The following is a 22933-nucleotide window of genomic DNA, read 5'->3' on the forward strand; positions in this document are numbered from 1 at the left end:
GTTAGTTAAGTAAGTTAAACTTATAACAGATAATCAGTTACATGTGTACAATGTTGTTGAGAGTTCAGGATGAAGGAAATCTTGCTTTTTTTTTCTTTATTCTCCTAAAAACAGTACCTTTTGGACTCTGTAGGAGACCTGCCATTTGGACATTTCATGTGCAAATTTTCATGAGTGGGCCTATATTTTATTCAGTGAGTCTCTGTAATGCACATTTTTTAGGTAGGAAATATGACGATATTAATTTCACTTCTGATTATAGGGCAACTAGTTGCCCTATAATCAGAAGTGAAATTGTACTAGATCCAAAATGATGTACTACATAGATGAGACTTGCATCCATTGTTGATAATAACTTAGCTCTAGCCACTCTGATCATGGTCAGGTGTATGAAATTTTATGCTCAGTATTATAACATCTTGTATACTAAAGGGTAAGAGCATTAGTACCATGACTTATGTTACTAATGTAGATGTTATGGAAATTGGAATAGCTTTAGTGTTTGGTAAGGTGTATTCAAAAATAAAAACAAGACAGTTTGATGAAAAAAGTTATTTTATACAGCTGTGTAATTCAGTAGTATATAACTTTTATACACATAGCTTCTTATGTTCTAGTGTTATCCAAAAAAGTTATTTTATACAGCTGTGTAATTCAGTAGTATATAACTTTTATACACATAGCTTCTTATGTTCTAGTATTATCCAAAATTGATTAGGCCACTGAAAACTTGACATTGTAATATAAGTCTAAGCAAGAAAAGTTTAAGATACCTAGTGATTTACTTGTGCACATAATAGCCATGCTGTTGTGTTTAAATGTACTCTGTTTTTTTTTTTAAATCCTTCTGTGAAGTTTAAATGGTAGTTATGTTTTCACTACAAAATGAGGCATTTTAACCCCTCCAGCACAATCTGACAAATGTGAATTTCAGGGCAAAATCATATGGATGATTAAATAAATGGCATTTTGAGGATACCATTACCTTTCATAAGAGTCAAAATAAAATGAAATGATATCCAAAAACATTTTTATAATAGAAGACAATTTATTTTCCTCTACTTTCCAAACAGAAGTGTAATTTTTAGGTGACAGGTTTGGTTATGCTCCCCCCCCTTTTTTTTTAAGAGTTTAACAAATACTGAACAATAACATTTTTTAAGCATTATTCTTTTTATGTGAAATTAATTTTTTATATGCAATACATTATTTTATGTATTGCTACCTCCTGCAGATTATAGAGCAAAATAAAAAAAAAATCAAATACAGATTTTGTTTGTTCCATGAAGCTTTTAAGTTTGCTTTATATAACCTTGCCTAAATAATCCACAAATGTATTTACGTTATTACTGTAATAATATCATTCAAATTAATAATCATCACTTTTTCTTATGATTTGTTAAATATACGCGATTTTATTACTATATTTCCAGAACTTTATATTCCCTTATGGGAGCCCTACTGGTGATTGGCACTTCCTATGATGTCATTTTAAAAACTGTTTTTGAAAAGACCAAACAAAAATTATATTCCACTGGGAAACCAGATCAAGCAGATAGTTTCATTCAGTATTCTGATTCTACTCCTGATCAAACTGCCTCTGAAAGCAACAGTTCTGTGCCTCATCCTGTTGACTTTTCTAACCTTGGATGTGATAATATCATAAACACTCTTTGTGCTGAAAGTGAAAATAGTATTTCGAAACAGGCAGCTACGCTGGATAGTGACCAGCACCAAGTTGTCGTACCTTTTACTGAAAAACTCATTTTAAAGGAAACATATTCCCCAGGTGTGTGTTTTTATATCAGTTTTAACTGGTATAATAGTTTAACATGTTTTGGCTTTGCCATATGTAATGAATATTATCAGACTATTTGAAGTATTATTAATACTTGTCATTACATACTGGTATTAAGAAAGAGCTTTAGCAGAATTGCTTTGAAAATTATAACTATATCACACAAATATTATTTTATATAAACATAGATGAATTGATTTCATTTTGTAGTTGAACTTAATTATTTCACATTTAATATAGATGCACTTAAAGATAATGTATAATTACTTGCATGTGAAACTGTTATGTACATAGTAGTAATTATGGTCTCAGATGAGACTTTTCTGTCATTTATGTATTTCTTTGAATATTTGAATTGTAAGTGTGAGGAAAATTTTGTAATACAATTAACAATAATATAAAAATTGTAACTATTGATGTAATTGTTGATAAAACACATCTAGCTGTGCTGTACGTGTTAATAGGAAGAAGTCAGTGAGAAACACAAGATGGAAAGTAAGGTATGTTTTGATTTCATCTTTTTATCTCATCTGTTTTAGGTATTATTGGAAAAATTCTTCTTTGTTTTTCTGTATATACTAATGGAGCAAAGATATTGGATGCTACCCCACCTAAAGGTCATCTTGGTTGTGTACATGGTATTCGGTTTCTTAGCATGACATGGGTCATACTAGGTCACACTTATGCCTTTGGATATACTTTCTTTAGTGAGTGGAGTTTACACTTTTGAGATTTTAACTTTACTTAAAAGAAGTATTAATGGTACAGATCTTTTGAACTTTTTTTTAAATCATTCAATTATGTTGTACATATAGGTTTTGTTTATTTTTGTTTTATCATTTTTCTAATTGTGAAAGTGTTTAAAGTTTTGTTTTGTTGTTTTTTTTACCTAGCAAAAGTACTCGTCATGCCATGTAATCTTCTTGAGTAAAAACTATTTGTTTTGCATAAGCTATACTGAAGCCTGGAAGGCAATATTACATATAATTGTGAACAGTCTTTTCTCATATGGTATTATTTATATTCTTATTGTTAATGTATGTGTTATTTTAAAATATTATTTAATTAATATATTTGGTTTGATGCCCTTTCCTCCAACTTAATGAGGGTACATCACATTAAAGCTAAGAACATATAGCAATTTATTGTACAAATGAGTTACGGGTTGTTAATACCAAAGACGACAATGTTAGATCATATTTTATTTGTAAGGCTTTTAAGATACTTTGTTCATTTGTACCTGTGTTAGCATATCAAAACATCCCCAGTATTTTAGGTTTTTAATAATTTAATCTCATACTCCAACTGTGAACTGTAGATGTTACAGTTCATTTCTTCCTATTGTTTAAAGTTTTTACATAGTAATATACAAATCATACTTTTCTAAACTTTGTTACAGAATATTACAATATGCTGTAACACTAACTTCTTTCATATAATTTTGAATACTATGCATTATTTCATGTTTAGCATTTTTCATACATTTATGTATAGCAATGATTGAAAACTTCTGTACCTTTCATGTATCTTTATATTTATTTTCATTAATGAGAAATTATTTTCCATTTTACTTTAGTATTGTTTCTGGTTTATGTCTATGTAGATAACTCGTTAGAAGGCTTGAAGCTGGTAAATAGGTGGACATTTGAAGTTATTTTACAAGGAACATTTTCTGTTGACACATTTTTCCTTTTGAGGTGAGACATCACAAATATGCATGTGTTATGATTAAACTTGCAGATTAAAATCCTATTACTTTTAAATTTGTAGTAAAGTAATAGTGAAGCAAGTTGAGAAATCAGTGTTTCTAGCTAAAATTTTGTTAATAAGTGCCTCCTTGTATGCTCATAACAAATTTGATGGCTCATTTCCTGTGACTGTCACATTAATTATAGCCAATTATGTAGCTTTGTGTTAAAATAAATCGTACAATAAACTTTTAACTTTAATTTCTAGTAGATGTTCTAAGTATTAATAATTTTAATATAACATATAGAATACACTTTTTGATTTTTATCTAAATATGTTTTGTTTTTGTTTTTAATTTTCCAAGTTGGAAGTCCTCAATTTGAACAAGACTATTAGTAGTTAGATCAATAGAAAGTGGTGGTGAAAATTTAGGCTTATAAATAATCATTCTTTGTTTATTATTGGTTAAAAGGTAATTTTTATATTTTAAAAATGTTTTTCTTTTCCCAGTGATGTAAAAATACTAATAGTTGAATACTTCAGATGTGGTTGTATTTGTTGCATAGAAATGTAATATTAGAAAAACTACTTCTGATTATAGGGCAATTTGTTAGACTGTAATTGCACTTTTACAATGTGTTATGTACTTGAAATATTTTTCAGCTAAAAACCTTGAACACACAAAATTAACAGCTTGTTGTAAAAATCTGTTGTTCCTTTATGTTTGAATTTTCAGTATTGTGACTGGTTATAGTATATTCTGACTCTTAAAGGGGTTTTGAAACAGTACTGTAAAGAGAAAACTAAATTGAAATCACGTGTAGTATTGAATATGATTTGCTGTTAATGGATAGTAAGAAGGAAAAATTGTGGAAGTGGCGTTTTCTTCGTCGTACTACTTCGTTATTTTGTTACAGCTGGAATAACTTGTAAGAAAAAATAAAATTAAATGGGAAGTGAAGGTTTGAATGAATAGCAAACATTATTTTATTAAACTTTATCTTGTGTATCATTTATAGCTCAGAAATAACTGTTGGGTTAAATTTCAGAACATTAGAGTAAATGAAAAACTTATTGGGTGATGATGCTTTGGTTACTTCCTGTATATTGAGGATAGGTTAAAGAAGTTTTTTTTTGTATGTCCCCCTTCCCATTTTGTTTTCTCAATTTATTGTTTTTCACATGTTCACTGTTGAGTTTACTTAAATGATTCATTGCAGATTAATATTATTTGTTTATTTTTTGATAAGTAAACCTGCAGTTGCTTTACATTCTGTACATGCTGTGCAACTGCTTTAATCTTTATATTTTGCTGTGTATCTAAAGTGTTAATTTTTTTACAAGTAGAGTAAAGACTCAGTTTTGATATTTTGATTCTTCTAACATTTTTATGGAGCTAAGAATTCATGTAACTTAAATAGTAAGAGTGAACAAAGTTTGTAAACACATCTTTAGTATGGACAGTACTCTGTCAAAAGAAATGTTGAAAATATCAAAACTTGCATAATGTGAGATTACACATTTACTCTGTTTTCACAATGTAAAGCCACAAGTTTTATATACAAAATAGTATCATGAGTTTACTGTATTATAAAGTTATACTTCCCATTTTACACAGTAAAATAATACTTGTGAAAACATGTTAATAATTAAGTAATAACAGCACTAAAAATATTGTACTGCTACAATACAATTGCTTTAATTTCTGTGTTGTTTGAAATTGATACTTTCCGAAGAAAGAATATGAATGAGCATCTTTTAATATTGTCATTCAGTGTACATACAGTACAGTTTTAGTACAAGGACAGTAGAGAATTTATTTTTAGACTACATACAAAAATATATATATCATTTTATATATTTTGCCGTGTGTTTGTTAGTGTAATTAACTGAATTTTTTCCATGATTTTCAAGTGGGCTACTTGTTACCTACCTATTTTTAAAAGAAATCAGTAAGGGCAGAAAGATCAACTGGATATACTTTTACACACATCGCTTCTGGAGGTAGGATTGAACTTGTTGCTTTGTTTATTTAGATGTACATGCATCTATACTTTTATTGCTTTTTCTTTTGTGTGTATCGTTCCACGTCGTTGAAGCAAAAAGATATTCCTAAAGAAGCAATAAGATATTCCTAAAGAGAAATATATATATAAAAACTTGCATGCATTAGAACCATGTGACTCAAAATACTTTGTTTCTTTACAATATGTACTTGTAATAAGTTAAAAATTCAAACTGATCTGGCATTTTAGTGACCCAGTTGTAAGATTTGGATGCTTACTATGCTTGAATTCAGTATTCAAAGTCCATAATGGGTTGAGTTTATACAAATCAATCAAAGATAGTAATGTATATTAGTTATTCCTTGGATATACAACAACTGTTGTGATTTTGTTATTCATGACAATGTTTTAAAACTTGCTATAACAAACGAAAGTTATTAGTATTTAAAAAAAGTAATAATATAAAAATTATTCTGTGAATATTTTTTTTCTTCTGAGAATAAAGTGAAAACCTTTTATTATGACCTCTTTACCATGAATTTAGACTGATAATTGGCCAAAATATAGCTGTGTAATTATTGCTCATACAATGTGTTTAAAAAAAAAAACATTCAGCAACAGTTAATATCATAATCTAATAGTTTTTGAAGTACGGGAAAAGGAAGTGTGATGAAAATGCATTAGACTTAATAATCTTTTCATGCTTTAATTTAGATTACTGTGATTGACAAGGTGTTTTTACATAGCATTATTATCTATCTCTCTCTCAAAACAAAATACAACAATTATGGATCACTAAAAATATTGTAAATCAATGGGTTTGACTATAAAAATGCACTGAAATGTGTGTTTTGTATGCTAATTAATATGTAAATTTCAAACTGATATGGTGTAACTCATCTCTAGTTGCATTAACATTTAAAAAATGTCCACAAAAACTGCAAAACACAAAGTGTGGTACTGCAAATTTGTTTGCACCCCTCCATGGACCTAATGAAGCTCCACACCAATTTTGGCAAAGGTCCATTCACACCTTGCAAAGTTATTGAGTATGACTCGTTGGCTGAGACATGATCAGTTGTTTCTGCCAATCACCAAATAATCATAGGCAGTGGAACAGTTGCAATGGTAAGAACAATGTATCTTGCTTTTAGCATTTCTTCTGCTTTGCAGTTTCTTGTTCTCTTTTGAGTGGATTCTGGTGTTTTTGGATGGCCTCTATAACTTCACCAAGAACATTATCATGACTGTTATATGTATGCATTTCATGCAAACTTCTGACCTTATACTTACAACTGATACTACAAAACAGCCACTAATTGCTGTAGAATTGACTTAAAATGTTGTGTAATATTTATGCTTTTAGTTTTTTTTAACTTTTTCTACAGTGATTGGACTTTTTTTCAGGTTCAGTTATGCATCTGATTTAAGGACACCATTGAAGTTATTTTTCCTTAACTTATAATGTACCTAATCAGACAGTATTATTAAAGACTCAAGTCATTATTTGCTACATTTAGAATTCTTCAGTTTCCACATTATTTTTATTTATTTTTTTTCTATGTACAAGGTTAACTCCACCATTTATGTTATTACTTGCTTTTGATGCTGTGTTGTGGAAACATCTTGGATCAGGACCATTCTGGCCTGAGGAAGGAATGGAAGGAACCAAGTGCTCAAAGTACTGGTGGCGGAATCTTTTGTACATCAACAACATGTGGAATGCAACTGAGATGGTACTGTTATCTTCTTTTTGTGTATGTGTGCAGAGGAGAATAAGAATGTTTGTTTTTTTATTAAATTTAGTAATAAATAATCATAGACAATAATTACTAATATTGGTTGGCTTTGAGTGAAAGGTAGTTTTACTTTTCAATTTTAATTGGTTCTCATTGAACACAACAGTATGACCTGTTGTCTATCATATATAGTCTACTATATTACCTGTAAAATACCGTTTGAGTCATAAAAATAGAGAATTTATAGGTTGAAGTGCTACGTTGAAATACATCAGATTTTTTTTTTAATACCTATAAGCTTTTCAGCTTCTTGAAGAGCTCTATTTCAAGTGGAATTACAAAATTAACTGAAAAAGTATTTTAAATAAAGAACCCACTTGTGTGAAACTACAGTGAGATTGTGTGTGTGTGAATAACTAATAGCGTGATATGGCTCTTTGGCTGTGTACAAGAGAGTTAGCAAATTGTCTAAGGCATTGCATAAATTTTACTGGAATCATAAGCTAATACATTCAGGTTATATAGTGTTTGAAACAAAATGTAGTTCACTAAATTGTTATTGTTTTTTAGTTCTCAGTTTTTACTGACAAAAAGTTTTATATTGCAAAAATGCAAAATTAATGTGAATTCTCTGGAAGAAAAGTAATATAGGCCAATAATATGTAATATAGTTCCTTTAAAACAATTTTTATTTGAAAATAGCAACAATTCTTGAAGCTATTTCATAAAGAATGTTTTCTGTTTATTTTTTCATTTGAGGTGAGACATTGCATATACAAGTGGAGTAACTCTTATATGGAAATTCACATAATATGCCTTTCTAGTCATCTTTTTGTTCTTCACTTAAGGATTGTATTTTATTACTTTCATTTGCTACCAAACTTGTCACTAATTTGGCTTGGCTTTATTGAAAAGAAGAATCATTATGCCCTATGTTTGTGTCTTTCTTTACTTAACTTTTGAAACCCATTAAGAATAAATCAACATGCTCATATTATTGGTTTCAGAAGAATTATTTTTAAGCTAAAGTAAAAATTGCTCAAAGAATTAGTGTCTTTATGGTACAATTTATTACTGACATTATATTATTAAAAAATGAAATTAAGTTCCAATTCAGAATGTGCATATTTTTGGGGTTTTATTACTGTAACTTTATTGTAGGATGCCAAAAGAAGTCTCCATATCTATTACGACATTGCAAAATGTGCTAAACAATAATTCATGTGTTTTTAGAGGGTTTTAATAAAAAAAAAACAAAAGCAACTACTGTATCTTTACTGTAGGATACCAAAAGAAGCCTCCATATATATTATAAGATTTTAAAATGTGCTAAACAATCATTCTTTTGTTTCTTAGGTAACTTTCAAAACTGCAAAAGCTTTAAATTTGAAAGGTTTTTATATTGTTTTAATATTTGTATGTTGATTTTAATTTTTATATCACTTTTATAAAACTATAGTTGCATCCATAATTGTCTAATCTGTTTTGTTTGAACTTGAACTTATGAAATATGAATTAAAATTACCTTTAGTAAAAAATGGTACAGAAAAAGAAGATAAGGGTTAAAACACTTACTTTTGGACAGTTCATTTTTATACAAGTATGTTGTTTAAAATCTTCATACGTACGAGTTTGTAAGAAAAGTCTTGTTTTTCACATTTTAATATATGTATCAACACAACCCAATTCACTAATCATCACAACATTTTGTTCATGTAGTGCATGGGATGGACGTGGTATTTGGCCAATGACATGCAATTCTATGTCATTAGTCCTTTGTTTCTAGCATTCTTTAACAGGTAAGTTTAAACCAAGAATTACTATGTAGCAATATTTATTTGAACTTCAGGTCTCATTTTGAAGGTATACGAGTTACAGTAATCAGTTTTTTGTCTTAAATTGTTAAATTACAGTTTGAACATATTTAAAGGCTAATATAGTTCATTATGGTCTTGAAAAAGGCCAATTTAAATTAAAGTACAACTAAGTGGTATCAAACTGTTAGGCCCGGCATGGCCAGGTAGTTAAGGCACTCGACTCATAGTTCAAGGGTCTCGGGTTCAAATCCCTGTGCACCAGACATGCTTGCCATTTTGGTGTGATACAGTCAATCCCATTATTTATTAGTAAAAGTGTAGCCCAAGAGTTGGCAGTGGGTGGTGATGACTAGCAGTATTCCCTCTTGTCTTACACTGCTAAAGTAGGGAAGCTAGTGCAGATAGCCCTCAAGTAGCTTTGCACAAAATTAAAACACAAAAACAAACAATCAAACTGTTGCCCTTCTACAGTTTCTTTTTACTTATAATTTTCTTTAAAGTATTTGATAGTTTCTTCGTTATGGCACATTTACTTGTCTTAAAGGTTAGATGTAATGGAAGTTTATAATAATAATGTTTTTGAGGGAATATTTCAGGATTTGTATGTAAAATGTATAGTAACAATAGGCATTAGTGAAAATAGTATGTTTAATTATTTTAAATATAAGTAAATGAGGTACAGTAAATATAATTGTCAAACATAGTCTGTTTTGGAGCTTCATTAAACCTTGCAAAAATGTTGAAGATATACATTGAGTGCAAATAACAGATTTAGCATTATAATATCTTTACTAAGAACTGATGGATATGATTAAAATTAGCTTTTTATTTCAATTTTGTTTAAAGAAGCTTTCAAAATAAAACAACCCATTATAATAAATTTGTACATTCATGTAATCAAAATAATTCCTGCTTCCCCAAATATGTATCTTGGTAACGTGCCATTGGATTTTTGAGTATTTGAAATATAATTGTTGCTTTCGCTGAAAACCTGTAAAAGCTTAAATTATGTATGAACCTTTCTCCACTTTTATGTTGTCTAAGGTTATGCTTAAATCTGTTGCATTGTTTAATAATACAATATTATTGTTTTATACAATTTTTACTCTATGTAGTCACTCCTTAATAAGCTTAATTATTGTTGGTGTTTTGATGATAACCTCCTGGACATCAACTGGTGTGCTGAGTTCTATTCATGAAATAACTGCTGGAATCAATTTGGATAAGGATGTTGATATGACACTTCTTCAAAGAATGTAAGGACCTCTAAAATAATGCATTACTGTAAGATACATTTTAATATTTTAATTTTTTTGTTCTATTTTAGTAGTAATGACAACGTATGATTTCTAGAAGTTTTGTGAATTCTAGAGTTGATATAATGTGATTAAGAATTTTGTAAAAACTTTGGCAGTGGGGGGATATTGATGGACAATTAGCTTTATTAGTTAGTGAACCTGACAATGTATTCTCAGCCAGATACTGAATCAGCAAGTTTGTTATCCAGTTAGTATTGAACTTACATCATAGATAGTTAAGAGGTAATTTAACAAGTGATTACTAAGTGTCCTTTATGACTTGGTTTAAGAAATAAAATTACTTCCTTTTTATTAAGAGGACTTTGCTTTTCATTGCTTTTACCAAATAATAAAAAAGAACCCACCCAACAAGCGTAACTGTCAGAAAATTATAGTTAATGTTCGTAGTTAATGCAAAATTTTCTTTTGCATTAATTAGAATAAAAGAAATTAATAATACATCAACTTTTAAACTTGTCAACCAATTCAAAGATACAGTAATTTATAACTTTGTTAAAGCTTATCATAAACTTTCTTCTAAACATACTTCTTATGTAGATTTGTCCTTTCTTTGTTATTCCACAATTGCATAAAGTTCCAATTAAATTTAAATTTATTTACAATTGAATAAAAACAATTATTAAACAACCAGCTATATTAAGTAAATTACTTAATATTTTACTAGATAAATTAGAAAATGTGAATAATAACAATAAAAGACGTACGTTTTGGATAATAAAAAATAAACCTATAGTAGAATGTCTGAAAGTGTGAGCAGGTAAATAGTATTCAAATATTTGATTTTACAACATTATATACCATAATACCATTAAAAGATTTAAAAGTTATATCGGAGAAATTCTACTAAAAATTCTTTATAGTTAAAAAAAGTAAGGCCATCTAAGAACTTGTCACTACTTTACGTGGATGTACATCTTATGCCGCATGTAAAAGCATGAGTCACTTTACTGATGTCGTGTTAATTAGCATCTCCACCGTATTGGGAGCATGAATGCTAACTTCAAGAGAAGTTTTATCTTACTTACCCCCAGATGGTAGTACCTTATTTTTATTTATTTTTCTTTTTTTATGTTTATCTTTTCCTTATTCTTATTTTAATTTGAGAGAGCAGTCATTTTCCCGTAACTGTCTGCAGGCATTGAAGGGTGACATAAATGTGGGACATTGTGGATTTGAGCACCCACATTTCACTCTCGTAATTTCTAATTTTCTTATGCAAGACCAACTAATTGGAGGTTAAAACTAATAGACTGTGTATCCTCACCACAGTGTGGATCGTACATCCCAGTCACCTCTAAAACTTAGAATACATTTTATAATCCCATGTTGTAGCTTGTACTTTAGGATCCTTTTTTAAAAAAATGTGCAATGTATTTTCTTTCATGTTATATGTATATATTGCCTACAAAAGTGGTGCAGTTAATCTAAGGGAGTTTGATGGAAAGCTTGATAAATGTTTGAATGATAAAGGCTGGTTTTGAGTATTTTTTATTGTTAAGTTTAAGTTAGTGGATCAGATGGCCTCCTAAGTGAAACAGATCCTTTTTGTCCTTTAATATTATGTTGTATAATACACACCATAGTATGTTATACCGTAACATTGCTTGAGAATTGGTTTGGATGGTTTTACCCCTTACTTTGTAAATGAACACAGTATCTCACCATTAGCATGTAACATTTCAACAACAAAAAAAAAGTAGTTGAATATATCTTAAACCAAGCATTTGACTAAATTAAATAGTTTTGAAATTTGTAACTGATTTTTAATTTTCAGTAAGTTTGATTAAAATAAGAAGAAAAAAGGTTTCTTTGTATTATTACCAAGGGGTTAATAGTGAACATGTGAATGATACATCTGGTCAGTAGTAGGTGTAAGGTTTTATTGTGAGAAGAATGTTTATAAATATGAACCAACAAAAAAAGATGAGATTGTGATAAGGAAATTTCAGTTCAACGTTTTTGGATATTTCATGTCAAACCTAGACAAAATAAGCATAATGTAATTTCTTTTACATTTATATGTTAATTTAAAAATACCCAACAAAAATTAATAAAGGCATTTTCTATTTCTAAATCTTGTTCATAATAGGCCAAGATGTTGATGGATATGGTTTTCATGTTACAAGTGAACTTGTTTGAAGAAATTACTTGTAGTTTTTAGTAGGCATTTTATTTAGTTATACAGATTGATGAATAGTTTTTTATGGTCAGTTAAAAATTTTGTATTTTAATGGTTACACTAAACAGATATTAATTATTTAAATTATTAGTTAATAGAAAAAATTGTACTATATTTTTTTATGATTGATTTATAAATTTTGCTTATAGGCAGAATACATCTTTCAACATTATATACGTCAAACCATGGTGTCGCATAGGCCCATATCTGGTTGGAGTTATAGTGGGTTTTCTCATTTACCAAGCTGGAAAAAGGAGAAATTTCTTGAAAAAGGTTGGAAAATTTACCATTTAAATTTTATTTGAAACTGCTTATACATATTTTGTTATTCTGTAGTTATAATCTGTCATGTGGAAGCTTTACATTGAATAAGTTACTTTGTGCCAGCTATCCTTATGAATGAAATATCTACTAGTTACTGAACCTTTATAAAATACAAAATATTACTAACTCTGCAGATTTGTATAGATGTAGGCTTACTTCTGTACTGTTATTCAGAGAACATGTCTGATAGGATAACCACTCTTATGGTACCAAAATTCTATACATTTACAAAATCAGCTCTTTTTGTGCTTATCTTAAAACTATTTCACTACTGGCTTAGTATAACATACACAAGTTATTTTACACATTTCCACTTGTTTAAGTACTTGCAATATGACTTTTGATACTAGCACTCACTTGTGCTACATATACAGTAATATAAAACTGACCTTTAGTCTTCTTTGTCTTGGCTGGCTTGTGTTTTAGTGGACTACTATTTTGTTATATACAGCCACATTTCAATTATTATACATTGTATATGTGTATATAGCTTATTATTATTTATAAGTAAATATGAAAGTTATTTTTCTTAAAGTATAGAACAATAAATCAAGAAGTAAAACAAATAATTATTTCTTCTTGGCACGACCTTTGAACTTGGTTGCTGCTCGACATAGGTTACTAAGCCTTTTAAAATTTCACATGGAGGATATCAAACAAAATTTTTCAAAATTTTATATATACAGTTGAATAACCAAGAAATCAAAACTAACTATACTGATATCACAGAATTCCACTATAATTTATTAAACTTAGTAACTAAGATCTCTTTAGATTTTTAAATATATGAAACTTTAAGCAGATTAAAGACATGGCTTACTTTCTTGAAATCTTGGTTTGACAGGATTTGGTAGCTTTTTTCACAGATTCAAATGGCTGAGAAAAACACATAGGGGTCATTCTAAGCTGTTGATTGGTTATTCACATGTAATATGTAAGGGGCCATTTTCAAAAATTGAATGTGGCAGCTTAGTTTGATTCATTACATAAGCCATATCTAAACAAAATAGAAAGATGCGAGTTTTTAATTTATATTCTAGCCTTTTAATATTAGTAATTTGAGTTCCTAATTTTTACAAAACTACAGACTTAGTATTTTGACATCAAAAACATTTAATTTTAGTCAGTGCTGCATTTAACATACCACATACTAAAAATTTATATCCAGATGTGTTTTTTAATATTTACTTTTAAATTAAGAAATTAACTTATATAATATTAAATTTTGGTTTATAATCTACAGTTTGATTACAAAATTAATGATAGAAAGACATAAAATAGTAGTTCACTAAACATTTGAATGCAAGGCAACAAATGCGATGACATAGCCTTTGACTCGTGACCCATAGTGAAAGGGTTAACTACATTAAAAGGAAAAACTTGATGCCAAATGAACTAACAAATTTAACCAAACTTGCAACATAAAATATAGTTTGTTAAAATTTTGAATGGAAGTTAACAAAGGCAGTAACTAGGGCTTTAATTTGTAACCTGTTGTGGAAGGGTTAACAAGGGTGTAGTTAAGCTTACCTCACAAAACTAAAGTCTGTATCACATAATTATCTGTTAATTATGAAGAATTCATAATCAGAAGAAATTAACTATTTTGGACAGAACTTAAATAAATTCAGATTTTATAATGAAGATCCCATTTAGAGACGTACTACTGTTCAATGATGACTGGAATTGGTGATAAAGAAAACTTTATTACAGATTCAACACATTAACAGATTTACAATTTTTTAACAAGGTTTTGCTATAAGGTACAAGTAGTTGACCTAAACATAAAAATGTATATGTATATACATACAGTATGAAACAAAAGTCACACAACCAGAGATTGCTTAATGGCTTGGTAAAGGTAACTTGGCACCCTGGAATTGCTTGTTTAAGGTACGGCAAAGTTGTTCAATTAAGATGACTTCCTTAATTTACTTTGTTGCTGTTTGATTTTTTGTATAAAAATACAATATTTGTAATAGATATGTTTATTGTTTTTTGGAGTTACAGTGGTTGTAAAGATAAGAATGTTTTGTGTTTTTTTTTATGTGTCAGTGAATCTTTTTTCTAAGGTTCTCCCAGTTTCTCTGATTTATAGTTTTAGGTGGTTATTATACATTTTTATAAATGCTACTGGCATTATGTGATTCCACTTTTTTATTTCTTTAATGAGTAATTTTGTTTCATGGCAGAGTTTTGAGTGAATTTGAAGTTGGCAGCAATTTTATGTTTGTTGGCAAGTTTTGTCCAAGTGTGAATTATTTTTCAAATTATTTCAGTGAAACGTGGTAAACTACAATAAAAGTTGAGTTTTTTTGAGCATAGCTGGTGGAAATTTGTTGGTGTGAATGAAGAAAATTTATAAGGTATTTTTAATGTAGTAATGTTTTGTTTGAGCATAATCGCATAGAATGTAGAGGGAGGCCACAATTAGTATTTTGTGGTGTGTGTTAGATGTGATAATGTTTACTTTAAAAGGAGATAATTGTTATTTTTGTAAGCAAAAACCAAAAGTATCCATCCCCAGTGATGGGAAAAGTTTACATTTAATATATCAGTTTAACTTATTTCATGGGCTTTACGAATATTAATTGTGTTGCACTCTTGGTTTCACCTCAGATCCAAAGCTCTGAGCTACTTATACCACTCACCATGAAAAATAATTGTTGAGCATTCTGGTCAAGCTAAGAGCTGCTTAAGAATAACATATGGTAAATCTGTATTTTTATTCTTTAAGTGACATACATTTTGATATGCGAATGGTAGTATGAGTAATTATGCATAATTCAGAGAAGAATATCTTTAATTGGAAAATAAGATTTGGAATCAGAAATATATAATATATTTTTCCCATCATTTCAAAAGTGAATGTCGAGCTTTGTCTCTGCATGCAGCTTTTCAAATATATCACGGGAAGCAACTGCCATAAATGAGAAACGGACGTACGCTCATGCACTACAGTTCACAATATATACATGAGATGGCCAGTTTAATATGGGGTGAATGGAGCTTATATGGTTAAAGTAAATTTGTTTGATAGAAGTGAGTCATGTAAAAGATTTGTAGATATATCTGTATTTGTATGAGGTGGATTAAGTGCAGAAGTTGTGGTTTGTGTTTTGATCTGTATCGTGCAAATGTTGGTAAGTGGGCAGAATACTTGATTGTTCATGTTTAAAGAGAATGTTTGTTTACTGTTGAACAAGTAGTCTATTTTGGTTTTAATAACTTTTGAGAGAGAGATTTTGCTGGAGATCTGAATTAGCAGGTCAAAATCATTGTTGCAATATTTCAAGCTTCTTTAGGTGTGGTTGATGCTCCAGTGTACTGTTTATGATAGAAGCAAAACATTTATATGATTCAAGAAATAAAAATAGTAGTGTCTGGTTTATGAATGGTAAAAGTTTTGTATTTTCTTAATGTTAGTGCATATTTATTAAAGCAAATTTAATTCTAGGTGATGTAACATCAAAAGGTAGAGATCGACTGTTGAAAAACATTTAAACTGAGTAGTAGTAGTATTGTAAACTTCTACTCTTTATTTCCTGTATTTTATTCAGTTAGAAACTGGTAAAGCAAGTACCACAGAATTACCCAAATGCTAAAGTCACATGTGCTTGAGAGTTTTGAAATGTACAATGAAGATGCATTTTCTTATCCTTTGAGCCATTTACTGTAGTATGTAGTATTTACTGTTGTGATTAACACACAAAAATTACTTTTCATAGTAATAAAATTTTCAACTTAACTAAAGCTTCATAAATGTTTGTTTAGAATAACTATTCTTTTGTTAGTGGTCCTGAGAGTCAGAAGATGAACTCAGATGTTTATATTTATTGTTTTATTTAATTTGTAAGTAAAAAATAATATTATTGAACTTTTTAATTAAAAGTTGAAGTGATCAAAATAACATGCAATTTTTATTTACATTCATTTTATTTTGCAAATAAAAAAAAGTTTTCATATATTTTCAGTGGATTGTACTCTTCTGTTGGCTAGTAGCTGCAGGACTGTGCCTGAGTGTGATTTATGGTACTTATCATGTTGATCTGTCAGTTTCCACCAGTGCCGCTTATAATTCTTTATCTCGCTCGGCGTGGGCAGTTGGAGTTGGATGGGTTATCTTTGCTTGCGTTACTGGACATGGGGGTAATTAAATCTTTTAGAATGGTCAGTGCAAAATAAACTGTAGTTGTTTGTAGTCTTGTATTTTTATACTTTGACATGAATCAAAACTGCTGGATGTAAATTGAAGTGAAAATGTACAAGTCTTTTTGTAGTAATTAAAACATGGAAAATTAATTATAATAATTGAACTGTCATGTCAATTGTACATTTTTTCACATTAATCATTTTTTTTCCTTTTTACTTGTTAAAAAACAAGTTTCTTACAGATTTTTAAATCTGTAGCAGCGACAGTTCCTTAATGTAGGTGGATGGTATAAAAACGTCAGTATATTTTCTGAGTTCTTAATCTGAAGAAAGATTTATAGAGTATTTTATGGATTTATTATGAGTGTTTCCTTTACACAGCTATGATTAAAAACTTTAATGGTAATTTAGGTTGTATGGTTATGATGGGTAAGAGTATGCTTTATGTTAATCTGTTGGAGAGTTTATTCACTTTTCAAGAAGTATAAAGAAGAGCTCTGTGTTTGAGTTTACATTTTTAATTGTGACTTTGCTCCAGTTTTGTTGTGTAATTGAAATAGCCTTTTTTTATGTTTGTCATCTGCTGTGAATTATCTATGATTGAAGTCATGCTACACAGTTATTGAATTTTCTAGTCTTCTCAATGCAATTTTGTTTTTTCTGCTGTAATAGTTCTGTTTCTCCTTTTTAGGGTATTTGCATAACCATTTCCATCTTTATTTCAATATATTATTCTTGTCATATATGAAAAGTTTCCTTAATATTCTAATTGATGGCAAGTGACTTTTTTTGACAAGTTGCATGGGTTTGATATAAATCAAATTCAGACTGTGCACCTCTATTAAAGTATTTTATCTGCAATGTGATGTTGTAGGGTCTATTTTTATATATATATATAAAAGTGCAATGGATAGGATACTCATTTGGAAAACAAGCAAAACAACTATTGTGGAGATATCCGTCCACATTTTTGGCCACTTTGAATCACATTTTAAAACTTAATTGTTTGTTTGCCCATATTCATGTTGATGGATGGTAAAATGTACAGTAATTATTTCTTCAGTCTTCCCTCTCTAGTTCTGTTGAAGAAACTTAAAGGAAATAATTAGAATAAAAATTATTCAGTTGTCTACTAAACTTTAAGTAAATTTTCTGAATTTTTACATAGTATGTTATGTTTTTGTAAGTTTTTGTTTTTATTAGCTTCTTATTTGATAGGCTACCAAGACTTTTCTTTGTTACTTCAGTTAATCCAATTCAATACTTCCAAAAGGAAGTATGTGAATAAATGTATTTTATTTAGTTCCATATTGATATTTTTTTGTGTAGAAATATTATTAGTACAAAATTGTAAAAAAAAAAGGGGGAAAATTACTTAAATGTATTTTTAAATTGCTTGTTTTGTATCTTAGTTCATCCATTTTCTATCTGTATATGTTCTTTTAGCATTAGCTCTATTGTGTCTCAGTAGTTCTTCTATATTTACACATTAATGGTTAAAGTAGTTACTGACAATGGTTTCATGTTGCAGGTTTTGTTGATACGTTGTTGTCATGGAGGTTATGGATTCCACTAGGTAGACTTACATACTGTGCATACCTTATCCATCCAATGGTTATTTACTGGTATTACTTGAGTAATAAAACTACAATTTACTTCACCCATGTAGTGATGGTAAGTTAGAGTTTCTTATCTAGTGATATCATCTGAAGTAGCTAACATGGAAAATAACCAATTTGATTAGAGTATGTAAAATGAAGTAACTTCCCTTTGTGTTACACATATGTAAATTCATGAAAATGAATAATTGAAATAGAGGCATGTATAATTGTTGTTTTTTTATAAAGATTTATATATCTGTGTTAATTTGCATGTTTATATCTATGTTTGTGTGTAATATAAATGTATAAACATGAATTCATTAATTAACTTTACACGTTGTTTGTTTCATTTTTTAATGCACGAAAGAATCTTATTTCTTCAACTTGGTATTATTAGGGGACACTGGTAAAAGTTTTGTACTGTTTAAGTCAATTTGATCTAAAAATATATCTAATAATAATAATAATAATAATAATAATAATATTTCTTTCACAGCAAGTTGAAAAAACTTGTCCATTGAGAATTTCTTGAAAAAGAAAACTGAAAAATGTAATTACACACTTTTTTAGAATTATAAACAGTTTGCCCTAGATCACATTAATGGTTTATTTTCTCTCTCTCTCTCTCACTAGTATGGCCTAGCATGGCCTGGTGGTTAAGGCACTCAATTCAGAATTTGAAGGTTAAGTCTCACAAAGCTACATACACTGCTAGCCAAAATCTTAAGGACAATGAACATATAGAAAAAATATGTATTTTGCATTGTTAGACTCAACCACTTATTTGAGTAGAGCATTGAAAGATGAAAATAAAAACAAAAAACGTTTTAGCATTTAATATGGAAAATGTGAGCACTATGAAATTAGCTTAAATACTAGCTGGTCAAAAGGTTAAGACCATACCAAAAAGAAGTCCTAAACAAGATAAAAATACCCAACAAGAAATCTTAGTAGTGAGTTGCATGGCCCTTATTGCGAATAATTGCAAATATTTGCTTTGACATGGTCGATATAAGCGTTTGCAGGAGGCTGACTGTAATAACACTGTTTGGAATTGACGTCCATTCCTATAGACTGCCCTTGCTATCCACCCCCAAACATTTTCAATGGGGTTCAGTTCAGGCGAACATGCTGGATGGTCCTAAAGAATCATGTTATTCATCATGAAAAAGTCCTTTGTCTAGCAGGCATTGTGGATTGCAGCGTTGTTCTGCTGAAAGATCCAGTCACTTCAACACAAGCCAGGGCCTTCAGTCAATAAGGATGCTCTCTCCAACATGCCAGTGTAGCCAGCTGCTGTTTGATGCCCCTGTATAACCTGAAGCTCCATTGTTCCATGGAAGGAGAAAGCACCCCATATCATGATGGAACCTCCTTCACTGTGCCGTGTAGAAAATGTCTCTGGTGGGATATCTTTATCGTGCTAGTAACGTCGGAAGCCATCTGGACCATCCAGGTTAATATTTTTCTCATCATAGAACAAAACCTTTGTCCATTTTTCTACGTCCCATGTTTGATGCTTCTGAGCAAAGATTAACCGAGTTGTTTTGTGGTGTGGAAGGAGGCGTGGCCTTTGACATTTACTGTTTTTAAAGCCTTTCTCTTTTAGATGCCGTCTTATTGTTCTTGAGTTTCATTCTGCATCTGTGAGGGACTTAATCTGGTTTGACGATCTGCTGGTGTCTTGCTGGACAATGCATCGAATCCTCCTGCTCAACACCGGCGAAATTTTCTTGGGCCGACCACTTGATATTCTCGTACCATATCCCTCAGGGTCTTTTAAGAAATTTACAACAGCAGTTTTACTACACCCAATCTCACCAGTGATGGCACGTTGAGAAAGACCTTGCTTTTGCAGCTCAACAATTCTGCCACATTCAACTCTGTCAACGTTTTAGGCTTTTCCATGTTTTTACCAAATGTAGCACAGGAGATGTTGACAAATTACTAAATTTCGTTACGTGTTTACCGACTAATTCTTTGTTTCAGTATGATCTTAAACTTTAGTCTTTAGTTAGTCTTTAGGTTAATTTCATGGTGTTCACATTTTCCTTATTAAATGCAAATAAAGTTTATTTTTATTTTCACTTTTCTTATTTTCATCTTTTGAAGCTCTACTCAAATAAGTGGTTGAGTTTAACAATACAAAATGCATTTTTTTTTTTTTATGTTCATTGGCCTTAAGATTTTGGCCAGCAGTGTATATATATATTTATTTTTTATTACATTTGATTTTCCATCCTTCTGGAGGTACGTTTAAACTTGTTGCTTTGTTTATTGAGATGTACTTGCACCAATATTTTTCTTTCTTTCTTTTGTGTGAATCATTCCACATCATTGAAGCAAAAATATTTCAAAAAGAGAAGTATCTATAAAAACTTACACACGTTAGAGCCATGTGATTTTAAAATAATCACATTATGTGCTTGTAATAAGATAAAAACTAAACCTGAAAATTGATCTGACATCCCAGTGACTGTGTTCTTACAATTATGTACAACTGGGCTATCACTGAACCTCCTCATCCTTTCAGATATAGGGACATTATAAGTGATTGTTAATCCCCACAATTTATTGGTAGAAGTGTAGCTCAAGAGTTGGTGGTGATGACTAGTTGTCTTCCTTCTAGACTGTTACTGCTAAGTTTGGAACAGCTCATGCAGATAGCCTTCTTGTACCCTTGTAACTTTGCACAAAATACAAATCAGAGTTCAGTATTGATTTTTGCATAGGTTATAAGTGATAATAAATGAAGCATGATCAATAAGTTACTGTTGTATTATCATACAGTATCAAGTGTTGCTGAAAGATTTATAAATCAACTTCAAATTTTTATTAAAACAACGTGAAATGATTATAGTTAAATATATTAGTTTAAGATGTTACATTTCAATAATATTAAAGAAAAGACTGATTAGACTAACTTGAATATTATTAATTTATAGCTGAGAAGCTGTGGTAGTCATCCTTTGTCTGGGCTGTGAACTTAAACAAATGTGGGGGTGGATACTACGATAAATAAACACCCAAATTATAACTTTCACATAATATATTTATAACGTAACATGCTATTACAGAAGAAGTGTGTTCAGAACTACACACTATATGATGACTTTCTGTGATGAGGTAGCATCAAAAGTAGTGGCAGTGGGGGTGCTTTCTGCTACCTTCTTTCAACACCCAACTCTTAATGTCCTTCCACAGTGTTTCATACAATTAATGGAGTGATGGTCATGGATCATAGAAATGTTTTATGGAATTAAATTATAAGGTCGCAGGTCAAGATAGGAAGTAGATATAACTCTTCATACCAATGGTGTATTGGCTGTTGTAGTAGAAACTTAGAGTTTATGTATCAGTGCAATAGTGGAGGCTGATTTTTCATTCTATTCCTCCACACAGGGTGCTAATGCACAGTCCTGGATATATAAGATGTTTGTGTACCTTCCCACACACTACATATGGTTTGTTTTAGAAAACTTAATACAGTAAAACCTGTCTGAGGCAGAATCGCATGGGACCGAGTAAAATTTCCAGCTTAAGCAGGTTTTCTGATATATTTATTAGAATAAGAACAAAAATAAACATTCAAAATATATACAAGTACACAAAATCTTAATCAAATTTATTTGAAAAATGTGCTCAATTTAAACTGTTTTCGTTTTTTTAATGGGCTTTATCACGTGGTTAAAAGGGAACGTCAATTCTACGGCCTTTTCATGAAGTTCATTTTCCCCCTTCATTTTTGCATACAATTTGATAGCATTAATATAACTTAACACTTGCAATGAAGTAGGAATTTCTATTTCATCACTATCTTTTCCATTTTATTCATCTTCTGAATCTCTCACACTATTACTATCTTGTGATTCTATTATAGATTTTAAATCAGTTTCTGTTAAAAATTCTTGTCAACATTCATAAAACTTTACGCTTTCACAGAATCATCTGCATCAATCTTCTCGGAATTTAGATTTCACTAGAATCGTCATGACAAACATCTCTTCAGAAAATGATGGTATTTAGTAGCTTTTTTAAAATGAGGGTATTAAGTAAATTTTCCCTAAATTTTAAAATTGGGGAAGATAGGAATTCATGTTTTTGTGAGAATTACTTAGAGTAGAATTTTGCACTTAAAAGACAGATATATTTCTTTAATCATGAATCTAATTTAACTGCTAAAATAATGACTGTAGAAAAGAGAACAGAATATATTTAACCAACACTTACTGTTACAAAATGTTCAAGAATTTATTAATATTTAATCAAAAACATTTTTTTTGCCTTACTCAGGTTGTAATCCAACTTG

The 22933-nt window shown here is 29.8% G+C and overlaps 1 protein-coding gene across 2 annotated transcripts in view; it reads left to right on the forward strand.

The window, feature by feature from the left end:
- The window catches only part of LOC143248846 (nose resistant to fluoxetine protein 6-like), a 50760-nt gene that overhangs the window by 21979 nt on the left and 5848 nt on the right, over positions 1 to 22933 (forward strand). For both annotated transcript variants that reach the window (XM_076497685.1, XM_076497684.1), the window contains exons 5-14: positions 1434 to 1789; positions 2338 to 2505; positions 3402 to 3495; positions 5402 to 5491; positions 7064 to 7229; positions 8952 to 9031; positions 10165 to 10305; positions 12697 to 12820; positions 16846 to 17020; positions 18555 to 18697. In XM_076497685.1, the coding sequence (XP_076353800.1) occupies positions 1434 to 1789; positions 2338 to 2505; positions 3402 to 3495; positions 5402 to 5491; positions 7064 to 7229; positions 8952 to 9031; positions 10165 to 10305; positions 12697 to 12820; positions 16846 to 17020; positions 18555 to 18697 (1537 nt within the window). The remainder of the gene's footprint in view (positions 1 to 1433; positions 1790 to 2337; positions 2506 to 3401; positions 3496 to 5401; positions 5492 to 7063; positions 7230 to 8951; positions 9032 to 10164; positions 10306 to 12696; positions 12821 to 16845; positions 17021 to 18554; positions 18698 to 22933) is intronic.

The sequence above is a fragment of the Tachypleus tridentatus genome, chromosome 4 (assembly GCF_004210375.1).
Source record: "Tachypleus tridentatus isolate NWPU-2018 chromosome 4, ASM421037v1, whole genome shotgun sequence".
Taxonomy (NCBI): Eukaryota; Metazoa; Arthropoda; class Merostomata; order Xiphosura; family Limulidae; genus Tachypleus; species Tachypleus tridentatus.